A 20,604-nucleotide genomic window follows, 5' to 3' on the forward strand; every position below is an offset into this window, starting at 1 on the left:
ATTGACAGAAACTGCGGCGAAATTGCCTACAGTGTGAGGACTCTCAGCTTTCACATCAAGCAAGGTCTAGTAAAATCGCGACATCAACATTAGCATTGTGACGTCACAACTTTGAACCATTTTGACGTCATACGTCGGGCGGTATTACACTAGTGTAATACTGAAGTGAAAATATTAACTGCAGTATCTTCAACGGGCGAGTAATAATGTAATATTCGTTACAATAAAAAGTGTACAATTGATTCCAAGTTCGTTATTTTTTCAAAATCTGTCTAGCGTCATTCCGCACATAGAACCAGATACAATACACACTGTGACCACACATCACTGCTTCTTAAATTGATCTGCGTATTTCAATAGCGGATGGTGAACCCAAAGGTCAAGCTTCAATCCAACCTAATTCACGAGTATCAAAAGCTACTGTCCACATTTCCCATGTGTGTCGGAGGCATATACACAGGTTCTAAACACACTCAGTTTGTTCAATCTGAGTTTCTTACAATCGCCAGCGTCTGAGGGGATGGTGTAAATCCAGCTAGGGTCCATGCAGGTAGCAAAGGTACTGTAAGTCCCCATGGTCCTAGTGTGGTGATCTACCTTCAGTTGTTGGCGACCTATAGCCTGTTTTTGTACTGTATTGTCCATATAATGATATCAGTTTTAATTTTCCACACTAGTTTTAATGCTAATTGTGATATTCTAGGTGTTTTACTGTCCTTCGTTGACAGGTTTTATAATGTACACATAGTCCTTTTCATTGTTGAATGTTCCCGTCACGATATGGATGAAATATTGCCGATGTGACGTTAAATGTTAACTCACATGCATTGTGTAGAGGATTCAATTGTCCGGATTTCGATCACGTCGCCTTGATTTGGTAATGCACCTTTACAGGTTACATAGTAAGGGGGTTGGATAGTAAACCGGGACTTAGTTTATCAATTTTCGAACCCACGGTTGGCGCCTGTGATAAAACTTGCAGTACATGTTCGACATTGTTAACTGCTGCTTTCGATTATACTCTGTCATATCGCATGGTATATTTATCTACAGTGTCACTAAATGTGCGCATTGTCAGCAGAACGTATTTTCTAAAATCTTGAAAAATACCATCCAAAACCCAAAAAGGCAGAACTATTTATGGGTCCATTTGTACGCTTTGAACTCGGACAGTATTCAGTTCACTTTCCAGGTGCTGTAAAAAGAGATTTTAGATTCAGTTAGTAATATAGATTAAATCATATCTAATGTATCATGACATTCCTTATGTACTTCTCGGGAGAATCTGTGTTTAGGTCCATGGGCAGTAATATGGTGATCTGCCTTCTGTTGTTGGTGATATATAGCCCGTATTTTATATTGTATTGGCCAAACAGTGATATTAGTTTTAACTTTCCACACTAGTTTTAAACTGCACCTGTGATGTTCTAGTTGTTTTACTGTCCTTTCTGTCATTTCAAAATCAAACAAGTTCTCGTCACGATATGGCTGAAATATTACTGATGTGACGTTACATTTTAACTCACTCACTCACTGTGTTAAGGTCCTCTTCACTCTATAACACATGTGATTGTATATTGGTGTACGTTATGCAGGCAGTTGCATGGAATTGGACCTGTCTTGTTACATGAATTAGATATTTTGTGACATACCTATTGCTAAAGCGGAGTAGTCACACTGGCAGGATTCACAGCCCTTCGAATCTCTGACGTATCCCAGTGGACAGTTAAATTTGCAGTCAAATGCTGGACACCCTGTAAAGAGTAAAGGGAAAGTGGTAGTGAACGAATCCCAGACACCCTGTAAACAGTGAACGATTTCCGGACACCCTGTGAACAGAAAACGAATCCCAGACACCCTGTAAAAAGTGAATGATTCCCGAACACCCTGTAAGCAGTGAAGGAATACCGAACACCCTGTAAACAGTCAACCAATACAAGACACGCTGTAAACGATGAAGCAATATCGGATTCAGCTATACTCTAGCTGTAAGGTGGCAGTCTGTAAATAATCGTATCCAAGACAGACAAACCAGTGACCAACATCATGAACACTGATTACCGCAAATGGCATAGGATGACATGCACAAGTGGGCAGAGCCACCCGAAAGGGGCACGCATAGGTTTTGTAGTCCAATTCTAATTCGCTTGTTCACGGGTGCCAATAGTATGAGCGTATGTCACCAGTGCTTACCTGCAGGTTGTGTGTAAGTTGTTCTGAAGCACTCAGAGCCACAGCCATTCGACTTGCACGCATAACCAGAGGGGCACCCTCTGTTAACAGAATCCCCGCAAAGGAGAAGACAACTGCCTCTTCGAGAATGTGGAATGCTGTAGACCACTAGATTCGAAAATACGGTCAGAGACAATACTCATCAGGTTTGCATGTATTTACTAACTTTCTTATTAAAATATGACGTGTGTCGTTACAAACCCAGCCCTCAAAGGGGGTTGAAGTTTTGCAAAAGTATTGTCCTCCTGAGAAGGTACGTAAGTCCCAAAACATTAAAAGTAAATATCTAAAGTCTACTAGGTTTTTAATCGTATTTGTGTCAGTTTATTGTATGGTTAAATCTCAGCATATGACTGAAGTGATGGTGTAAATCAGCTAGGATCTATGCAAGTAACAAAAGAAATGTAAGTCCCCATGCATGGACCCTAGTATGGTGATCTACCTCCAGTTGTTGGCGATAAATACGCCATTTTTACATGGTGTTGTCTGAAATGGTTTTCTGCTTTTAGAAATACATGCTACCTAGTTTTAGCTCTTTTTGTGATACTCTAGTTATTTTACAGTCCATCGATGACTCGTTCTTTAATTACTTATATTTACTGTGTATCTACAACATTTCCCGTCACTATGTGGCTGCAAAATTGCGGATGTGACGTTAAATTTTACCTCACTCATTCACAAACGACATGTAAATACTAGAAACGTATAATTTCTTTTTCTCATTCCAACGACCCGACAATAGCCCCCTGTTTAAGTGATGTCTGTGAGCACGCCGCTTTGCGTTCAGGAATATCACAGATATATCACGGTGGGCACACAAGAAATTGGCTTCACACAATGAAGCTATTTGAGGAATTGAACCCAGAATGTTCTGTGTGACGACTGAACGCTATGACCACTAAGTCACTGAGCACGGAAAGGCCGTAAATATATACTTACTTTTGAGACACATTGTAGGAAGGGCTTGTTGGACATGTTCTTTTCAACGAACACATAAATTCATTTAATTGTTACAGTCCCAACGGGTTAATTTCTGAGGATATTCAAGCCTGAGTTTTCTTTGCGCTCTCGTATTTATTCACTGTGAATGTGCGTTTGCAAGTACTTACATGTTCCCAGCAATACAGAGGCCACAAGCACGTGAGAAACCGCCATCTTGAACTGAACAAATTGTGACCTGCAGAAGCGGCTTATCTCTTGCGACATGTACACTACCGGACAAAAGGCACGTGACAAAAATCACCAAGGAATTACCAATGTTTTCAACACGTCACTACAAGAAACAGCAATGTAAAATGGAACGATAAAATTTAAATATGGTCATGAATGTGGTATATCTGCAACTTATCCTGTCACACAGTGTCAAAGTCTAAAATGGCAATAGCAGGAAAATTCCATATATGGCCATGTTGGTCCCACATGATGTAAGTTATAACAAGGAAATGGCACACTTTCAGAAATCTTCATGTCCAACTTAAAAACCGTGTAGATTCTATGATGTCTCATTTTTTCTCCTATTTGCACGTCTCATTATTTAATGGCTTTAATGAAATTTACTATCTTGGCAACAGTGTATGCAAAGAAGCAGTTCCTTGTGCGTAAATATCATTAGTGTTTATCTTATGAAGCTGGTTTTGGTTTGTCCTGAGAGATTGACAATTTCATACATAGTTTATCAGCATCATAGTTGTTGACCTGGCAGTGTTGTATAGCGATAATGGCTGTGTGTTTTGGTGATAGTTTCAACAACCGACAAGGACATGTTCTAAGCTACAGAAACTTCTGAACATAACATTGGCTAGACACCGAGAAAACGGAATATGACCTTCCATGTATGCTCAAAATGTTTTCACTCTATGTTGGAAGAGTCACACTTACTCAAGTAATAAAATTCACTATTATCGTTAAATGTCGGGTGTTTTCAACGAATGTATGCTTTCAATTTTCGATTTGTGTACTGTCCATGCATGTATCAAATGTACTGTAAGTCCCCATGGTCCCCACGATTACACTGTCTTGTCCGAATTTAAAATTCAATTTTAGAGATAGGTGCTAGTTTTACTTTTGAAATACTGTGACATTCTAGTTGGGTTTACTATCCTTCGTTCACAGTTTTTTATTATTTTCATGTATTGATAGTGAATTTACAACTTTTTTTTTTCACGATATGGCTGAAATATTGCAGGTATGGCTTTGCATTTTAACTCCCTCACTGACCGGGTACATTTTATAATGGATGTTGTTGGTTATTTTTCAGTGCATATCAGATTCATGAGTGCATCTCCGGCTAACATTTCTGCGCATAGTTATAATACCGCTTTCTTTGTGTTAATGTGTCCCAATACCTTGTCATGTGTGGTCAATTCAGAGGTCTTGTGGAAACTAGATTTTTTATAACATGAGTTTATGGTGTGGTGTAAGAACAACTTTTTAGAAACTGTATGCCTTTAATTCTCCCGAAATAACTCATACGTTTAATTCACTCGGGAGGTTGACCTGTAGCTGTGTAATGTGAATAACAAATTGTCTTCTTTTGAATTTGATGCTATGGCACTTTCTGTTTTTACATATTAACGAATTTAATGTAATGCTTGTGTCTATCTATCTATCTAACTATCCACACATCCACTCCTACAGAACCACACACGGCACTTGACAGGGTACACACACACACACACACTTTTAATAATATAATAAGTGTGATTGTGGATTCGTTTGAACGTTGTACTTAGAATGTGTATGAATTCAGACTTGATCTCGACACTATGTGGTAGGAATAATGTCGGTTTAACGTAAAGACCACCTCATCTCCACTTCAGCTCGCTATATCACTTTAGGCCACACATCTCTGCTATACACTTCTGAAACTACCAGTTGCAATAGAATCTGCATTATGTTGATATGTTATCGTTAGCAGATAACAATCCATGTGTGTCTAATCAAACACGTTATTCTCTCAACACTGTGTACATTATGTCCATGGTGTTTGAATATGTTTTCCTAGGACAATGATATCTCATAATCACAGACAATTCACTGTATACTTCTTTAAGACGTGATTGTGGTAGCGGATGGGAATTTGGCACAGAAACTTATAAAAGTAAAAAACACGTTATATTTCCTAAAGTAGCTGTGCCTCATTGTAACTGTAAAATACATCCTGTGCTTTCATGACTAGCGACAGATGAGAGCCAGTGCATCACAACCGGAAGTGTGTATGACTTTTCTGTAACACTACCTGTGGTTTTATCAGTTTTAAACATGTGGCACGTGGCATTGGAAGTGACGTCAACGAAATACTTCAAGCCACAGATCTTATTTCAGCAGACACATATGAGGGGAGTTTTGTTCAATAACTATTTCAACAATAATTTATACCGAAGGTATGGTATTGCTCTATACAAACCCAACACCGAAGTTGGACAACCCCCAAAATCAAGGATTTTGTGGTATCAGAAATACCAGTTTTGAATAGTCACCGGAATGTCTCACAATAGTGAGACGTAAATCAGAATCATACACTGGAAAGATACACAAAGAATCATTACTATAGAGACTATCACTACTGTCATACCTCATTACTCTTTCTTTTCTTTTCTTTTTATCTATTTGCGAGTTTGCGATTTTCGTTCAAATACATGCCCCCTTCATTATCATCTAGATCTACTGCTCGCAGTTTATTTCCTTTTGTTTTTACCTATTTTCCCTGTCCATAATGTCTAAAGGAAACGGTATGTGCCAAGCCTGTGCTATAAGCCATTTCTCGCCTTGTATAAAGACAAAGGAGGTATTGATTAAGCTTACAGGCGATGTTATTTTTTTCATAAATCTCCCACCGGGTTTCATTCTAACCAGGCCTTTTAATCAAGGCCACGTCCTACAATCGCCAGGGACTGAGGGGATGGTGTAAATCAAACCAGGGTCCATGCAGGTAGCAAAGGTTCCGTAAGTCCACATGGGCCCTGGTGTGGTGATCTACCTTCAGTTGTTGGTTATCTATAGCCCCTTTTTTATACTGTATCTTCCTCTATAGTTAAACTATTTTAGCTTTAATTACTGTTTTAAGTATCTATCTGTTATTATCTAGTTGTTTTACTGTCCTTCGTTAACAGATGTTTTACCATTAATGTATGATATTAATGGGTTTCGTCAAGATATGGCTGAAATATTGCCGTTAAACATGTTAAAATGTGACGTTAAATATTAACTGACTCACTCTAACCATACAATTACGCCGCCAATCCGGAGCTAGAAACATCTGCTGTTGTCATCATCCACGACAATTGACATGACTTTTGCTTAAATGTGTCAAAATTGCTGACAGCTGAAAGAATTGTGTAAATCTACCTAATGTCCATGCAGGAAGGAAAGGTACTGTCCCCATGGTCCATAGTATGGTGATCTACCTTTTGCTGTTGGCGATGTATTTCCCATTTTTATAGTCTTGTCCTCTTTTGAGCTAAAGTTTTAAAGATAAAGCTAGTTTTACTTATTATTTACTGTGATATGCTAGTTGTTGGTTTTAATGCCCTTCGTTGACAGATGTTTTATAATTTACATGTATTTGTGGATTTTGAAGTTGTTGAAGTCACGATATGGCTGAAATATTGCCGATGTGACGATAAATTTTAACTCACTCACTCACTCAATTGACATGGCTCGCAGGCTTCTCACTATAGAAACACATACATCACTCTGCAGTGAGACGGCTTGATTGTTTTACGATATACCAGTAGCTGTCACCACGTGTTGGGGTGTTGCTGCATATGCCACGGCAGGGACAAACCTTACTTTGACGTGATGATAAGTGGTGACAGATATGACGATTTCAATGGCCTCTCCACTCTATCATGATTAGGTACCGTAAAGATGGTTGTCCACTCTACCATGATTAGGTACAGTGAAGATGGTTGTTTAATCGCATGTGCTCACTCCATCATCACATGTCTCATTCTTCCAAATGTTTTCATTTTTCTGATATAAATTGTTTCCGTCACGATATGGCTGAGATATTGACGATGTGACGTTAAATATTAACTCACTCACTCATGTGCTTACTGTAAGGAGATAACTTTCAGATTTTAAATATATTAAGATTTTAAATATATTCATACAGTTCAAAATCACTAGACTGTGTCTCCATTGTCTATGGTAAAGTATGCTATAGCAATTTGGAAAATAAATACATTCTATCCAAAAGGTCCTAGGCCTTTGAAACAGTCTACATGAAGAGTCTAGCGAATGTGTCGAGTCCAGTATACAAGTGTGTTTTCAACCCTATCTATGAAACCTTGCGTCTTTATCTATCAAGTCCATGCAGGTAGCTAAGTTTCTAAGGTCCCTAATGTGGTGATCTACCTTCTGTTGTTGGCGATCTGTAGCCCATTTTCCTATTGCATTGTCTTCTTTAATTACAATGTTTTACTTTCACATGCTAGCGTGTGAAAGTTCATGTGTGAAAGTTCATGTTCATTATCTGTGATAATCTAGTACTTTTACTGTCCTTCGATGGCAGGATGTTCCGTTTCTTTATTTTTGATATTGTCATAAATTAAAATGTTCTTGTCACGATGTGGATGCAATATTAAATATGAACTCACTCACTCACCAAGTCCTGTTCCACCACTGGAAACCAAAATTCAACCACACATATCTGCCTTGATAATGCTAACATTGATCTCGATATCATAGCAGCCTATCGACTTGTATGTTCCACACCTTAGCAGATGGTGAAGTCTGTATATATTATCTTGACGAAACTAAAAAAATCCGAAACAAATCAGTTCCGTTCTCGATACGACACCTCTCACTGACGGATCTAAAGATGATGGCAATGTTGCCAGTGCTACAGTCATTGAATCCTAGTCTCCACTAGAAGTAATGAATCATTTAAATACCAGTGAGTGAGCGAATGAGTTTAGTTTCATGCCGCACTCAGCAGTATTCCATCTATATGGCAGCAGTCCGAAAACAATCGAGTCTTAACCAGGCAATCAAGTGATCAACAGCATGACCTTCGATTTGGGAACTGATGACATGTGTCAGTCAAGTCAGCGATGTCTTGGACAACAGGATTCGACCCTACGGAATACATCCCCACGTTGTCAGTCTGCATGAGTCTTTGCTGTTTGCTTGTGGATCACATATTCCACGACAACTTTAGCACTGTGGTAAGATTGAACAGGCTGAACAGACATGAATGCGGCATTAAACAACATATTGGACATGAATTCATCATGAAAGCGTAAATTTTAAAGGTAAAATAAAACACAGATTCCGAGTCAGGTGACAGAACATTTATTGCATTGTCACGGCAATTCTCTATTAACACTGCACATCTCAAACAGAATATGCACCATCCGCCCCATCTCTTAGCACGGCTCCTGACAACTGGGAAAGTGAACAATTTGTTGCATTAGTGAGTGAGTGAGTGAGTTTAGTTTTCCGGCGCACTCAACAATATTCCAGCTATATGGCGGCGATCAGTAAATAATCGAGTCTGGACCAGACAATCCAGTGATCAACAACATGAGCATCGATCTGCGCAATTGGGAACCGATGACATTTGTCAAGCAAGTCAGCGAGACTGACCACTCGATCCCGTTAGTCTCCTCTTATGACAAGCATAGTCGCCGTTTGTGGCAAGCATGGGTTGCTGAAGGCCTATTTTACCCCGGGACCTTAACGGGTCTGAACACAGTTGTAATGAAATATACCCGAGTCTGTTGCATTAGTGATGACACCTGATAAAAATGTCACTATATCTTTACATCAACACAGTTGTAGTGATTGAGTGAGTTTAGTTTTCCATCGCACTCAGCAATATTACAGCTATATTTCGGCGGTCTGTAAATATTCGAGCCTGGACAAAGCATTCCAGTGATCAACAGCAGAGTTTCAGTCTGCTCAATTGGGAACTGATGTGCCAACCAAATCAGCGAGCCTGACCACCCGATCCCGTTACTCGCCTCTTAAGACAAGCATAGTGGCCTTTTATGGCAAGCATGGGTTGCTGAAGGCCTATTCTACCTCGGACCTTCACGGGTCTGAACACAGTTGTAATGAAATATACGTTACACAGGTGTACTTTACAGGAGTCTTTGAGAGTCATTGGGTTTTTTAGGGTTCGTTTTCTTATCAACATGTCAACTTAGCATCTTGAAATTACAAGATCGTAAATTAAAATATCAACATATTATTTTGAAATCTCAAAATGTTGATTACACAGCGAAAGAAATATATATCAACCTTTGTTTCTCTTCAATATAACTTCCAGATGCAGTTGAAAACTTACCACGTCTCTTCGCAGTTACTCTCGGGACATCTGAAACAACATTATTGTTATTGTTTATTCGAGTTCAGCATTTGCATCTTGTAAACAATAGAAGATTAACTAAACTTTATATCCGGGAACATAAGGAGTACTCACGTCCAACTGATTATTGCATGTGATCAAGCATTTGTTGTGGATCCTATACATGTTTTATATCATTATCTCGAAATATCTGTGTCGTTTCCAATGGTGGAGAAAAAAAAAACCTATTAGCTCATAGTTGTGTGTGGAGTATGTCGATGTTAAGCACCTGCAGCTGCCCTGATCACTTTGCCGTCTTCGAGAAGATGCACCTTGCAGCCGCTACAGAACTTGGCTATCCGCTTTCCCACTTTCTTTTCAACTTGATCTGCGGGTAGGGGCGTTTTGGGAACAACCCATTCTTCAGTAGCTTGAACCCTTGGTGCTTTCTGCCCCTGTATGATGAACACAGGGTAAACAGAATGATTGGTTGAGTTGGTTTGTTGGTTTGTTGGCTAATTGTTTACCTCATCACTCAGCAATATTCCCGATTTTGGTTGCGGTCTGTACTAAATTCACTTTGGACCAGACAGTCCAGTGATCAACAGCATGAACAGCGAATTGGATGTGCCAACCAAGACATCAAACCTGACCACTGGATCGTTGCCTTTTACGACATGCATGGATTACTGGAAGAACAATGATTCTAACAAGGCAGTTTCTTCCCAACTCCTACTTTGACACATTGCATTGAATTTGTCAAGAGAAGACGATCCAGTGATTGGCGTCTGTGACAGGTGTCAATGAATTCAGCGAGCCTTACTTAGTCACTTTTACAAAAAGCATTGGTTGCTGAAGACAAGTTCTGGACTGCACGCAGAAACATTCCATGAATATGGCGGCTTAATTCTGGATCAGACAACCCCGTGATCAGCAGCATCAGCATGGTATTGGGACCTGATGACATGCGTCAACCAAGTCATCGAGCCAGACCACCCGATCCCGTTAGTCGCCTCTTACGACAAACTTGGGTTACTGAATTCCAAATCGGATCTTCACTGGTAAGACATAGTGTCAGAGTCAATGGAATGAAATAATGAGAAACCTGAGTTGCAATATACATTAGCTGTTTTTGAGACATACCTTTTTGATGTCGTCTACCAGCTTTTTTACTTCGTCATATGTCTCGTCAGAATGCTTCACAAAACAAGTGTTTTTATTGGAGATCTTCATAGCCACTAAGCGCTGCAAAATATATGAAAGAGGCGTTTATTTGTATCATATCTGATCCATGTATGAATTACCTCCCTGAATTTCAAATTGGTTTCCATAATCTTCTCAGACTCGTTATCCTACGAAGCAAGATGTTATTCAATTCCTTGCTCCCCACATTGATGATCTGTTTCATGTGTTTCATCTGTTTCATGTGTTTCATGTGTTTCATGTGTTTCATCTGTTTCATCTGTTTCATGTGTTTCATCTGTTTCATCTGTTTCATGTGTTTCATCTGTTTCATGTGTTTCATGTGTTTCATCTGTTTCATCTGTTTCATCTGTTTCATGTGTTTCATGTGTTTCATCTGTTTCATGTGTTTCATCTGTTTCATGTGTTTCATCTGTTTCATGTGTTTCATGTGTTTCATCTGTTTCATGTGTTTCATGTGTTTCATCTGTTTCATGTGTTTCATGTGTTTCATCTGTTTCATCTGTTTCATCTGTTTCATGTGTTTCATGTGTTTCATGTGTTTCATCTGTTTCATGTGTTTCATCTGTTTCATCTGTTTCATCTGTTTCATGTGTTTCATCTGTTTCATGTGTTTCATCTGTTTCATGTGTTTCATGTGTTTCATCTGTTTCATCTGTTTCATCTGTTTCATGTGTTTCATGTGTTTCATGTGTTTCATCTGTTTCATGTGTTTCATCTGTTTCATGTGTTTCATGTGTTTCATGTGTTTCATGTGTTTCATCTGTTTCATCTGTTTCATGTGTTTCATGTGTTTCATCTGTTTCATCTGTTTCATGTGTTTCATGTGTTTCATCTGTTTCATGTGTTTCATGTGTTTCATCTGTTTCATGTGTTTCATCTGTTTCATCTGTTTCATCTGTTTCATGTGTTTCATGTGTTTCATCTGTTTCATGTGTTTCATCTGTTTCATCTGTTTCATGTGTTTCATGTGTTTCATCTGTTTCATGTGTTTCATGTGTTTCATCTGTTTCATGTGTTTCATGTGTTTCATGTGTTTCATCTGTTTCATGTGTTTCATGTGTTTCATCTGTTTCATGTGTTTCATGTGTTTCATCTGTTTCATGTGTTTCATCTGTTTCATCTGTTTCATGTGTTTCATCTGTTTCATCTGTTTCATGTGTTTCATCTGTTTCATCTGTATCATCTGTTTCATCTGTTTCATCTGTTTCATGTGTTTCATCTGTTTCATGTGTTTCATCTGTTTCATGTGTTTCATCTGTTTCATCTGTTTCATGTGTTTCATGTGTTTCATCTGTTTCATCTGTTTCATCTGTTTCATCTGTTTCATGTGTTTCATGTGTTTCATCTGTTTCATGTGTTTCATCTGTTTCATCTGTTTCATGTGTTTCATGTGTTTCATGTGTTTCATCTGTTTCATGTGTTTCATGTGTTTCATCTGTTTCATCTGTTTCATGTGTTTCATCTGTTTCATCTGTTTCATCTGTTTCATCTGTTTCATCTGTTTCATGTGTTTCATGTGTTTCATCTGTTTCATGTGTTTCATCTGTTTCATCTGTTTCATGTGTTTCATGTGTTTCATCTGTTTCATGTGTTTCATGTGTTTCATCTGTTTCATGTGTTTCATGTGTTTCATCTGTTTCATGTGTTTCATCTGTTTCATGTGTTTCATCTGTTTCATGTGTTTCATCTGTTTCATCTGTTTCATGTGTTTCATCTGTTTCATCTGTTTCATCTGTTTCATGTGTTTCATGTGTTTCATCTGTTTCATCTGTTTCATCTGTTTCATGTGTTTCATGTGTTTCATCTGTTTCATCTGTTTCATGTGTTTCATGTGTTTCATCTGTTTCATCTGTTTCATCTGTTTCATGTGTTTCATCTGTTTCATGTGTTTCATCTGTTTCATCTGTTTCATGTTTTTCATGTGTTTCATCTGTTTCATCTGTTTCATGTGTTTCATCTGTTTCATCTGTTTCATGTGTTTCATCTGTTTTATCTGTTTCATCTGTTTCATCTGTTTCATGTGTTTCATCTGTTTCATGTGTTTCATGTGTTTCATCTGTTTCATCTGTTTCATCTGTTTCATCTGTTTCATGTGTTTCATCTGTTTCATCTGTTTCATGTGTTTCATCTGTTTCATGTTTTTCATGTGTTTCATCTGTTTCATCTGTTTCATGTGTTTCATCTGTTTCATGTGTTTCATGTGTTTCATCTGTTTCATCTGTTTCATCTGTTTCATGTTTTTCATGTGTTTCATCTGTTTCATCTGTTTCATGTGTTTCATGTGTTTCATGTGTTTCATCTGTTTCATGTGTTTCATGTGTTTCATCTGTTTCATCTGTTTCATGTGTTTCATCTGTTTCATCTGTTTCATCTGTTTCATCTGTTTCATCTGTTTCATCTGTTTCTGTTTTCTGTTTTACTGTTCTTCGTTAACAGAGTTTTAGTTTCATATATCCATGCATTCTACAATGTCATTATTACTTGTTCTCGTCACGATGTGACTGCAATATTGCCGATGTGACGATAAATATTAACTCACTCACTCACTTTTTTTAAGTTTTTATTTCCATTTAAAAAAAATAATTTTGATTTTGCCGCGTCGCGATCATCCGTTTGTCCACTATAAGAATGAGTGTCTGTAACAACGGGTGTGACTGAACCTACAGGTCATTAATACATGCTAAAATTCCAAAAACCTTGTATTTCTGAGAGAAAAAATAAAAATGTGTTCTTCCCTCGTCACATTTTTTTCTATGAAAAATTAAATAAATGTCCTACCGCCCTCATCACTTTTGAAAAATATGTGCCCGAGAAACATTTAATTTTTTAGGTCACCTTAACAATTTCTAAAGCCATGTAGCTTAACACACCGGGGTAGTCTGAAATTTGTGTAGAACTTTGTTTCAAATGCCTGTGTACCTTTTTAAAGTCATGGTAGTTGATTGTCTTCTTGAAGCATTTCTGAGGCGGGTCAGGTGTTCCTGGGTAGGTTATCATGCTCTTGTCGTGAAGCTCGATATCAATAGGAATAACCTCTCCATCACCTGGTGTCACGGCACCGTGAGCAAACTAACATATAAAGACATTGTTGTCAGTGATCGAGGATATAACATTAACTCTTGACAGTCCCATGACATAATAAACGAAATTTTCCTCCCATGCCAAACAAGTCTTCAATTCACTGATAAACTGTGAGGATCACGTGTACAGTAACGCACAGTATCGTGAGCACAATGGACAATAACGTACAGTATCCTAAGCACAACGGACAGTAACGAGCAGTATTCTCAGCACACTAGAGTGAGTGACTTATTTTGTTATCGTCACATCGGCAATATTGCAGCCATATCGTGACGAGAACAATCAATAATGAATCAGCACACTAGACAAAATGTGTAGTGTCCTGAGAACACTGGACAATAACGTACACTGTCCTCAGCATACGGAGACAATAAGATACAATATACTCAGCACACTGGGCAATAACCTACAATATCTTTAGCATACTGAACAATAACGTACAGTATCCTGAGCACACTGGACAATAACGTACAGCATCTTGAGCACACTGGACAATACCGTACAGCATCCTGAGCACACTGGGCAACAACGTACAGCATCCTGAGCACACAGGACAATAACGTACAGTATTCTGAGCTCACTGGACAATAACTACAGTATCCTGAGCACACTGGACAATAACGTACAATATCCTGAGCACACAGGACAATAACGTACAGTATTCTGAGCTCACTGGACAATAACGTACAGTATCCTGAGCACACTGGACAATAACGTACAGTATCCTGAGCACACTGGACAATAACGTACAGATGCCTGAGCACACTGGGCAATAACATACAGCATCCTGAGCACACTGGACAATAACATACAGTACCCTGAGCACACTGGACAATAACGTACAATATCTTTAGCTTACTGAACAATAATGTTCAGTATCCTGAGCACACTGAACAATAATGTTCAGTATCCTGAGCACACTGGACAATAACGTACAGTATCCTGAGAGCACTAGGCAACAACGTATGGTATGCTGAGCGCACTAGACAATGAAGTAAGATGCACAGTAAATGAAGAAATAAGGTTAGATGAGTTCTCACCTCTGTTGTTCCACTTGCTCCTTGCAGAAACAGTACGACGAGAGTGACCACGGCAAACATGTTGGCTTGCAAGTATCTGGGGGAAGAGTGGTTTTCCAATACAAGAGGCACGGATGTATTTCCTTTAATTATGAGTGATTGTACCCTTAAAGGGGGTTGAAGTATTGTAAAATTATTGTCCCCCTGAGAGTGTACGTAAGTACCAAAACTTACCAGACTTTTTTAAAATATAATATTCTTCCTGTTTTAAATTTGGCTAACATTTCCTGCAATCGCCAGCAGCTAACGGCGTTGGTATAAATCCAACTGGGGTCCATGTAGGTCGCAATTGTACTGTAATTCCCCATGGTCCCTACTATGGTGACACTTCTGTTGTTGGCGATCTATAGCCTGTTTTAATATTGTATTTTCAATAGTTTTAACTTTTCATATTAGTTTTAGTTGTCAATATGGCTGAAATATTGCCGATGTGACGTTAAATATTAACTCACTCACTCGTTCCTTTGAGTTTTGTCACACCCTGTTCAGTGTAAGTGCCCTTTCTCTATCACGGTGATACAGTGTTACCCCGTACCAATATCTCTATCCACTTTTGCACCCCTTCTGAGGAAAGAATCACAATGAAGCATGTCTTGCTTGACTGTGGTGAATATTCCATCACCAGGGATACCTACGAACTATGAATAATCTCAATAATAATAACAGGGCTGTGGGGTAGCGTAGTGATTAAAGCGTTCGCTCGTCACGCCGAAGACCGGGGTTCGATTCCCCACATGGGTACAATGTACCATTTTCAGGTGTCCCCCGCTGTGATGTTGCTGGAATATTGTTAAAAGGCGGCATAAAGCTAATCTCTCTCACTTTATAATAAAGAAAATTTTCTCGTTTAATTCTTGCATTTTTAAAAGAACTGGATTTGCTAAATGTTTTTTAGATAGATAAATACTATATTATTGGAACATTAAATTAGTAACTACGATTGTTAGTGGCTATATCCACAACGGGGGTTAAAGTCTTGTAAAATGATTGTCCTCCTGAGAGGGTAGGTAAGTCCCAAAACATTCCAAGTACATTTAGACTTTCCATTGTTTTTCATCGTAGTATATGTGTATTTTTAATTTGTGGCTAGATGTGACTAAATTGCTTACATCTGAAGGGATGGTGTAAATCCAGCTAGGATCCATGCAGGAAGCAAAGGTACTGTAAGTCCCCATGGTCCCTAGTATAGTGATCTACCTTCAGTTGTTGGCAATCTATCGCCCATTTTTATATTGTATTGTCCTCTATAGTTAAACTGTTTTAGATTTAATTACTAGTCTTAAATGGATATCTGTCATATATACTAGTGATTTTACTGTTCTTCGTCAACATGGTTTTAGTTTCATATATTCATTCATTCTATACTTACTTCTCATTATTACTTGTTCTCGTCACGGTATGACTGCAATATTGCCGATGTGACGATAAATATTAACTCACTCACTCGACCCAAAGGTCGAACTTACGGGACTACCAACAGGCAGCTGTGCAGTCAACCAGACACTTTGTGGTTTTACCCTGCTTGACAACTGGTATGTCTGACCAGGTCTCTAATATAGTCCCCATGGTCTCTATTATTGGGGACCCGTAAAGGTCCCGGGATAGAATAGGCCTTCAGCAACTGAGGCTTGCCATAAAAGGCGACTATACTTCTCGTAAGAGGCCGCTAATGGGATCGACTCGCTTACTTGGTTGACACACATCATCGGTTCCCAGTTGCGCAGATCGATGCTCATGCTCTTGATCACTGGATTGTCTGGTCCACACTCGATTATTTACAGACTGCCGCCATCTAGCTGGAATATTGCTGAGTGCGGCGAAAACTTAACTCACTCACTCTAGTATGGGGATCTACCTTCAGTTGTTGGCGGTCTAGAGCCATCTTTTACATTGTATCGTTCCAATAGCGCTAATAGTTTTAACTTATATTCCATATCCCCATTCGCTAATCCCTACCTTGGTAAAGAGTACACAGCGGAATGACGATAGTCTGGAGACAGATTCTTCTGACCCAATGTCACCTTGAATTTGCTGTCCCTAGCATGATGATCTACCTTCAGTTGTTGGTGATCTACCTTCAGTTGTTGGTGATCTACCTTCAGCTGTTGGTGATCTACCTTCAGTTGTTGATCATCTACCTTCAGTTGTTGGTGATCTACCTTCAGCTGTTGGTGATCTACCTTCAGTTGTTTGTGATCTACCTTCAGTTGTTGGTGATCTATCTTCAGCTGTTGGTGATCTACCTTCAGTTGTTGGTGATCTACCTTCAGCTGTTGGTGATCTACCTTCAGTTGTTGGTGATCTACCTTCAGTTGTTGGTGATCTACCTTCAGCTGTTGGTGATCTACCTTCAGGTGTTGGTGATCTATAGCCCGTGTTTCATATTAGAATATCTTCTTCACCTACCCTGTTTTAGTTTCACATGCTAGTCTTAAGTATTTGTGCTTTCCTTCGATGGCATGATTTTACGTTCTCAGTTAATTAATTTTAATGGATGTAAATTAAATGTTCTCGTCACGATATGGTTGCATTTTTGCCGATGTGACACTAAATATTAACCCACTCACTCTCTTTAAGTTGCTTTAGCTGTTTTTAACCACACATGTTACTGAGTGACAATGAGTTTATTTTCAAGCCGCTTTAGCAATATTCCAGCAATATCACGACTGAGGACACCAGAAATGGACTTCACAGTGAGTGAGAGAGTGAGTGAGTGCAAAAGTCACATTCATCCATGTTGTAAATTCAAGGTTGAAATATCTGTACATAACATACATACATACATACATACATACATACATACATACATACATACATACATACATACATACATACATACATACATACATACATACATACATACATACATACATACATACATACATACGTAACTAGAAATGAAATGAAAATAACCCTATTTCCAAGAGGTTGACAGACACCGTACACGACTGAGTGATCCGGGGCTACACTGACGAAACAACCGAAGCACCAGAAAAAAATCAAAACCAAATATATGTTTGAAAGTATACGAACCAAAACTTGTCACTTCAGCGATCCGCACAGCAGGAACTGACGTCCAGCCGCGTTTCTGCCAGCTTATAAACATAAACTAGCATGTGTTCGCACCTCAGTGTTAAAGTATCAAGTTTCACTCGCATCATACCTTCTGACATTTGTCTGAATTTTTCTTACAGTCACGGATTAAAAACTATTTTACGATGCACATTAATCATGCCAGGATATGTGGATAATTAAAACACAAGTAGTTGTTTGAGTGCTTCTGTCAAGTACACATGAAGAATTTCAGTTCCAAATTTACGGCTTTGTGATGTGATAGTTTGATTGCAGTTTAACCAGGATCTGAGCGGATTAGTCAGAGAAGTGGTCAGTATTTACAGGGAATGGTGGTAGACAGGTTCAGCAAGTTCTTGTCATAGTGGAGAATCCATGGGTACAATACTCATTTTTTTTATTTACGATTAAAATATTTAGGAGATTTCTCGGAGTCAGTCAATGTTGATATGATATTATTGCATGTTTTGAAAGTAAATCACCATTTGCACTTCCTTACAACCATAGATATTTGGAATGTAGTCTCTTTTGAAAGTGTGTGTGGCATGTAATTGGTTGCCTGTATACGATTTTTTTCAGTTTAAAACAAACGACTTCAAAGAAGCACTAACAAATGTGTGATGCAAGATGAGTGTCAAAATTAATGTTCTAAGTGATATCTCGACCTTCTTAAAAAAACGTCAGAGTCAAGAATGGGACGCCATGCACGTGTATGGTGCTACTGCCTTGTGCACGTGCATATCAGTCGTTGTGTTTCGGGGTGGTAATAGAGGGAAGTGGTGGTAGTTTCATACGATGTCTGTCCTTGAAACGTTGTTAACGTTTACACTTCCTATCCAAATTGGTAGTTCATTATCCCCTACTTTTTTTGAAGAGTATATATTATGACCCTTCCCAATGGCGGGTTACCTGGTGGTTAGAGCGTCCGCTCGTCACACCGAAGTCACGGATTCTATTTTCGATATGGGTACAATTTGCAAAGCCCATTTCAGGTATTCCCCGCTAAAAGCTAAAACTAAATTCACTCACTCACTGACTCACCAGTTCTCAATGTACCTTTGAAGGACCGTTTCGACAAGGGGGCGAAACCCATGAAAATCCGGGTAAGAAGTGATTTTACTGATCCAGGGAAGATTAACGGGATCGGGTGGTCAGGCTCACAGACCTGGCTGACACATATCATATCCCATTTGCCCATGCAATTGACCACTAGATTGTCAGGTCCAGACTCGATTGTTTTTTCTACAGAAAGTCGCCATATAGTTGGAAGATTGCCCAGTGTGACTTTAAATATCCAACCAACTCGCTTTATCATATACCGAAAACCATCTCTCATACTATAAAATCTTACCATTAGTTTTAACTCCTGATCTCATACATCTAGTGAGGAAGAACCACGATTCCAAGATTCCTCTTAAGAATTACCCAATGATGTCAGGTTATCATAATTATGTGTTTCAAATTGACAAATCGTGGTAATGCTGTTACGAGTGTGTATTTTCTGTATATTTTGTTATTAATTAAGTGGTAATTATTATTGGTTCACAACGTTTAGTGTTTTGAATAATAATTATTATGGGTCACATTTCGTGTAATCGATAATCCGCATTTTTAGGATTCTGGCAGCAGGTCGCCCGGAAATTATCTGCCCTTGACTTTCTGTTTGTTTACTTCCGGGAGGTTATTCTGAGGGCATTGTACAGTGTTGGCAATGGCAGCAAGTGCTCGTACTTTCGGGAAATGACTGAAAGTGTATACAAAGGCACGTTGCCCCGTTGTGTGATGAACACACATTCATATTTACTGGAGGATATACATCATCGCCAACAATCCGTCAACTCTTGAATCTACATTACCCGCTGTGTTTACATTCTGCATAGTTGATTCTCTCTCGCACTAAGACTTTGGTGAGTTTGCTACATTATATTTTGTGATCCATTGCCTTAGATTTTGTCTCATATGTATTGTATTTGAAATCAGCATTGTGAAAATGACTTGTGACTTTGAATACCTTGCTCTCTTTGCATAATAATACAGAATTTGAATGTTTCAGAGACTTGTCTTTGTTCTGTTTGCTGGTGACACGTTAAAGGAGCAAGTTCGACCATGTTATAGAAACGGAAACAAATGAAATATGTTGCAACAACATTTCCGAACATCTGTTAAAACGCGATTAAGGTTTTCCTCAATCAGTGAGCAGATTGTATAACTTCGTAACCAATACTCGCTTCTTATCTGTGATTTTAAGTGCTAAACATGTTTCCTTTTTAGAGTACACTCAGCACTTTGCATTTAAACATTAAAGTTCAGTTCTAACGGTTTTATCGCGTTTTCTGCTAGATATATAAACATCATTTTCAACAGGTGAGCTAGCTGGCTTAGGCGACAGGATAGTGATACAGCAAGATTGAGGTGTCGGGATGGAGCCCACTTGTGACTGGGTGAAAAGCCTTGGAGTCTACTTTGTGTGCAGACTCTTTCAGTGTTCTCATGACTTCTAATGTACAGTGCACCTCAGGGAGCCCACGAATCCGTTGGTATAAGACCAGATGGTGGCCACATGAATATGTGCAAAGTCCTTGTTGCGGGTACAGCAACGTGCAGTAAACTGTGACTATGTGTCCCAGTACCCAGCTGTGA

The 20,604-nt window shown here is 38.8% G+C and overlaps 2 protein-coding genes across 2 annotated transcripts; both read right to left on the bottom strand.

Annotated features, from left to right (window-relative positions):
- Positions 1-1,125: 1,125 nt before the first annotated feature.
- On the bottom strand, positions 1,126-3,405 carry LOC137260244 (antistasin-like). Its single transcript, XM_067797939.1, has 4 exons — positions 3,342-3,405; positions 2,194-2,340; positions 1,653-1,754; positions 1,126-1,195 (listed from the first exon to the last, which is right to left on the bottom strand). Exons 1-4 carry the CDS (start codon positions 3,385-3,387, stop codon positions 1,182-1,184), a joined length of 309 nt encoding a protein of 102 aa, XP_067654040.1. The 5' UTR covers positions 3,388-3,405; the 3' UTR covers positions 1,126-1,181.
- A 4,727-nt stretch (positions 3,406-8,132) lies between these two features.
- LOC137260045 (uncharacterized) lies at positions 8,133-17,980 on the bottom strand. The gene is made up of 7 exons (XM_067797736.1): positions 17,926-17,980; positions 14,854-14,929; positions 13,652-13,801; positions 10,670-10,771; positions 9,816-9,981; positions 9,527-9,556; positions 8,133-8,622 (listed from the first exon to the last, which is right to left on the bottom strand). The coding sequence occupies exons 2-7, from the start codon at positions 14,911-14,913 to the stop codon at positions 8,372-8,374; spliced, it is 759 nt and encodes a 252-aa protein (XP_067653837.1). The 5' UTR covers positions 14,914-14,929; positions 17,926-17,980; the 3' UTR covers positions 8,133-8,371.
- Positions 17,981-20,604: the final 2,624 nt, after the last annotated feature.

Source organism: Haliotis asinina, chromosome 13 (genome assembly GCF_037392515.1).
Source record: "Haliotis asinina isolate JCU_RB_2024 chromosome 13, JCU_Hal_asi_v2, whole genome shotgun sequence".
Classification (NCBI taxonomy): Eukaryota; Metazoa; Mollusca; class Gastropoda; order Lepetellida; family Haliotidae; genus Haliotis; species Haliotis asinina.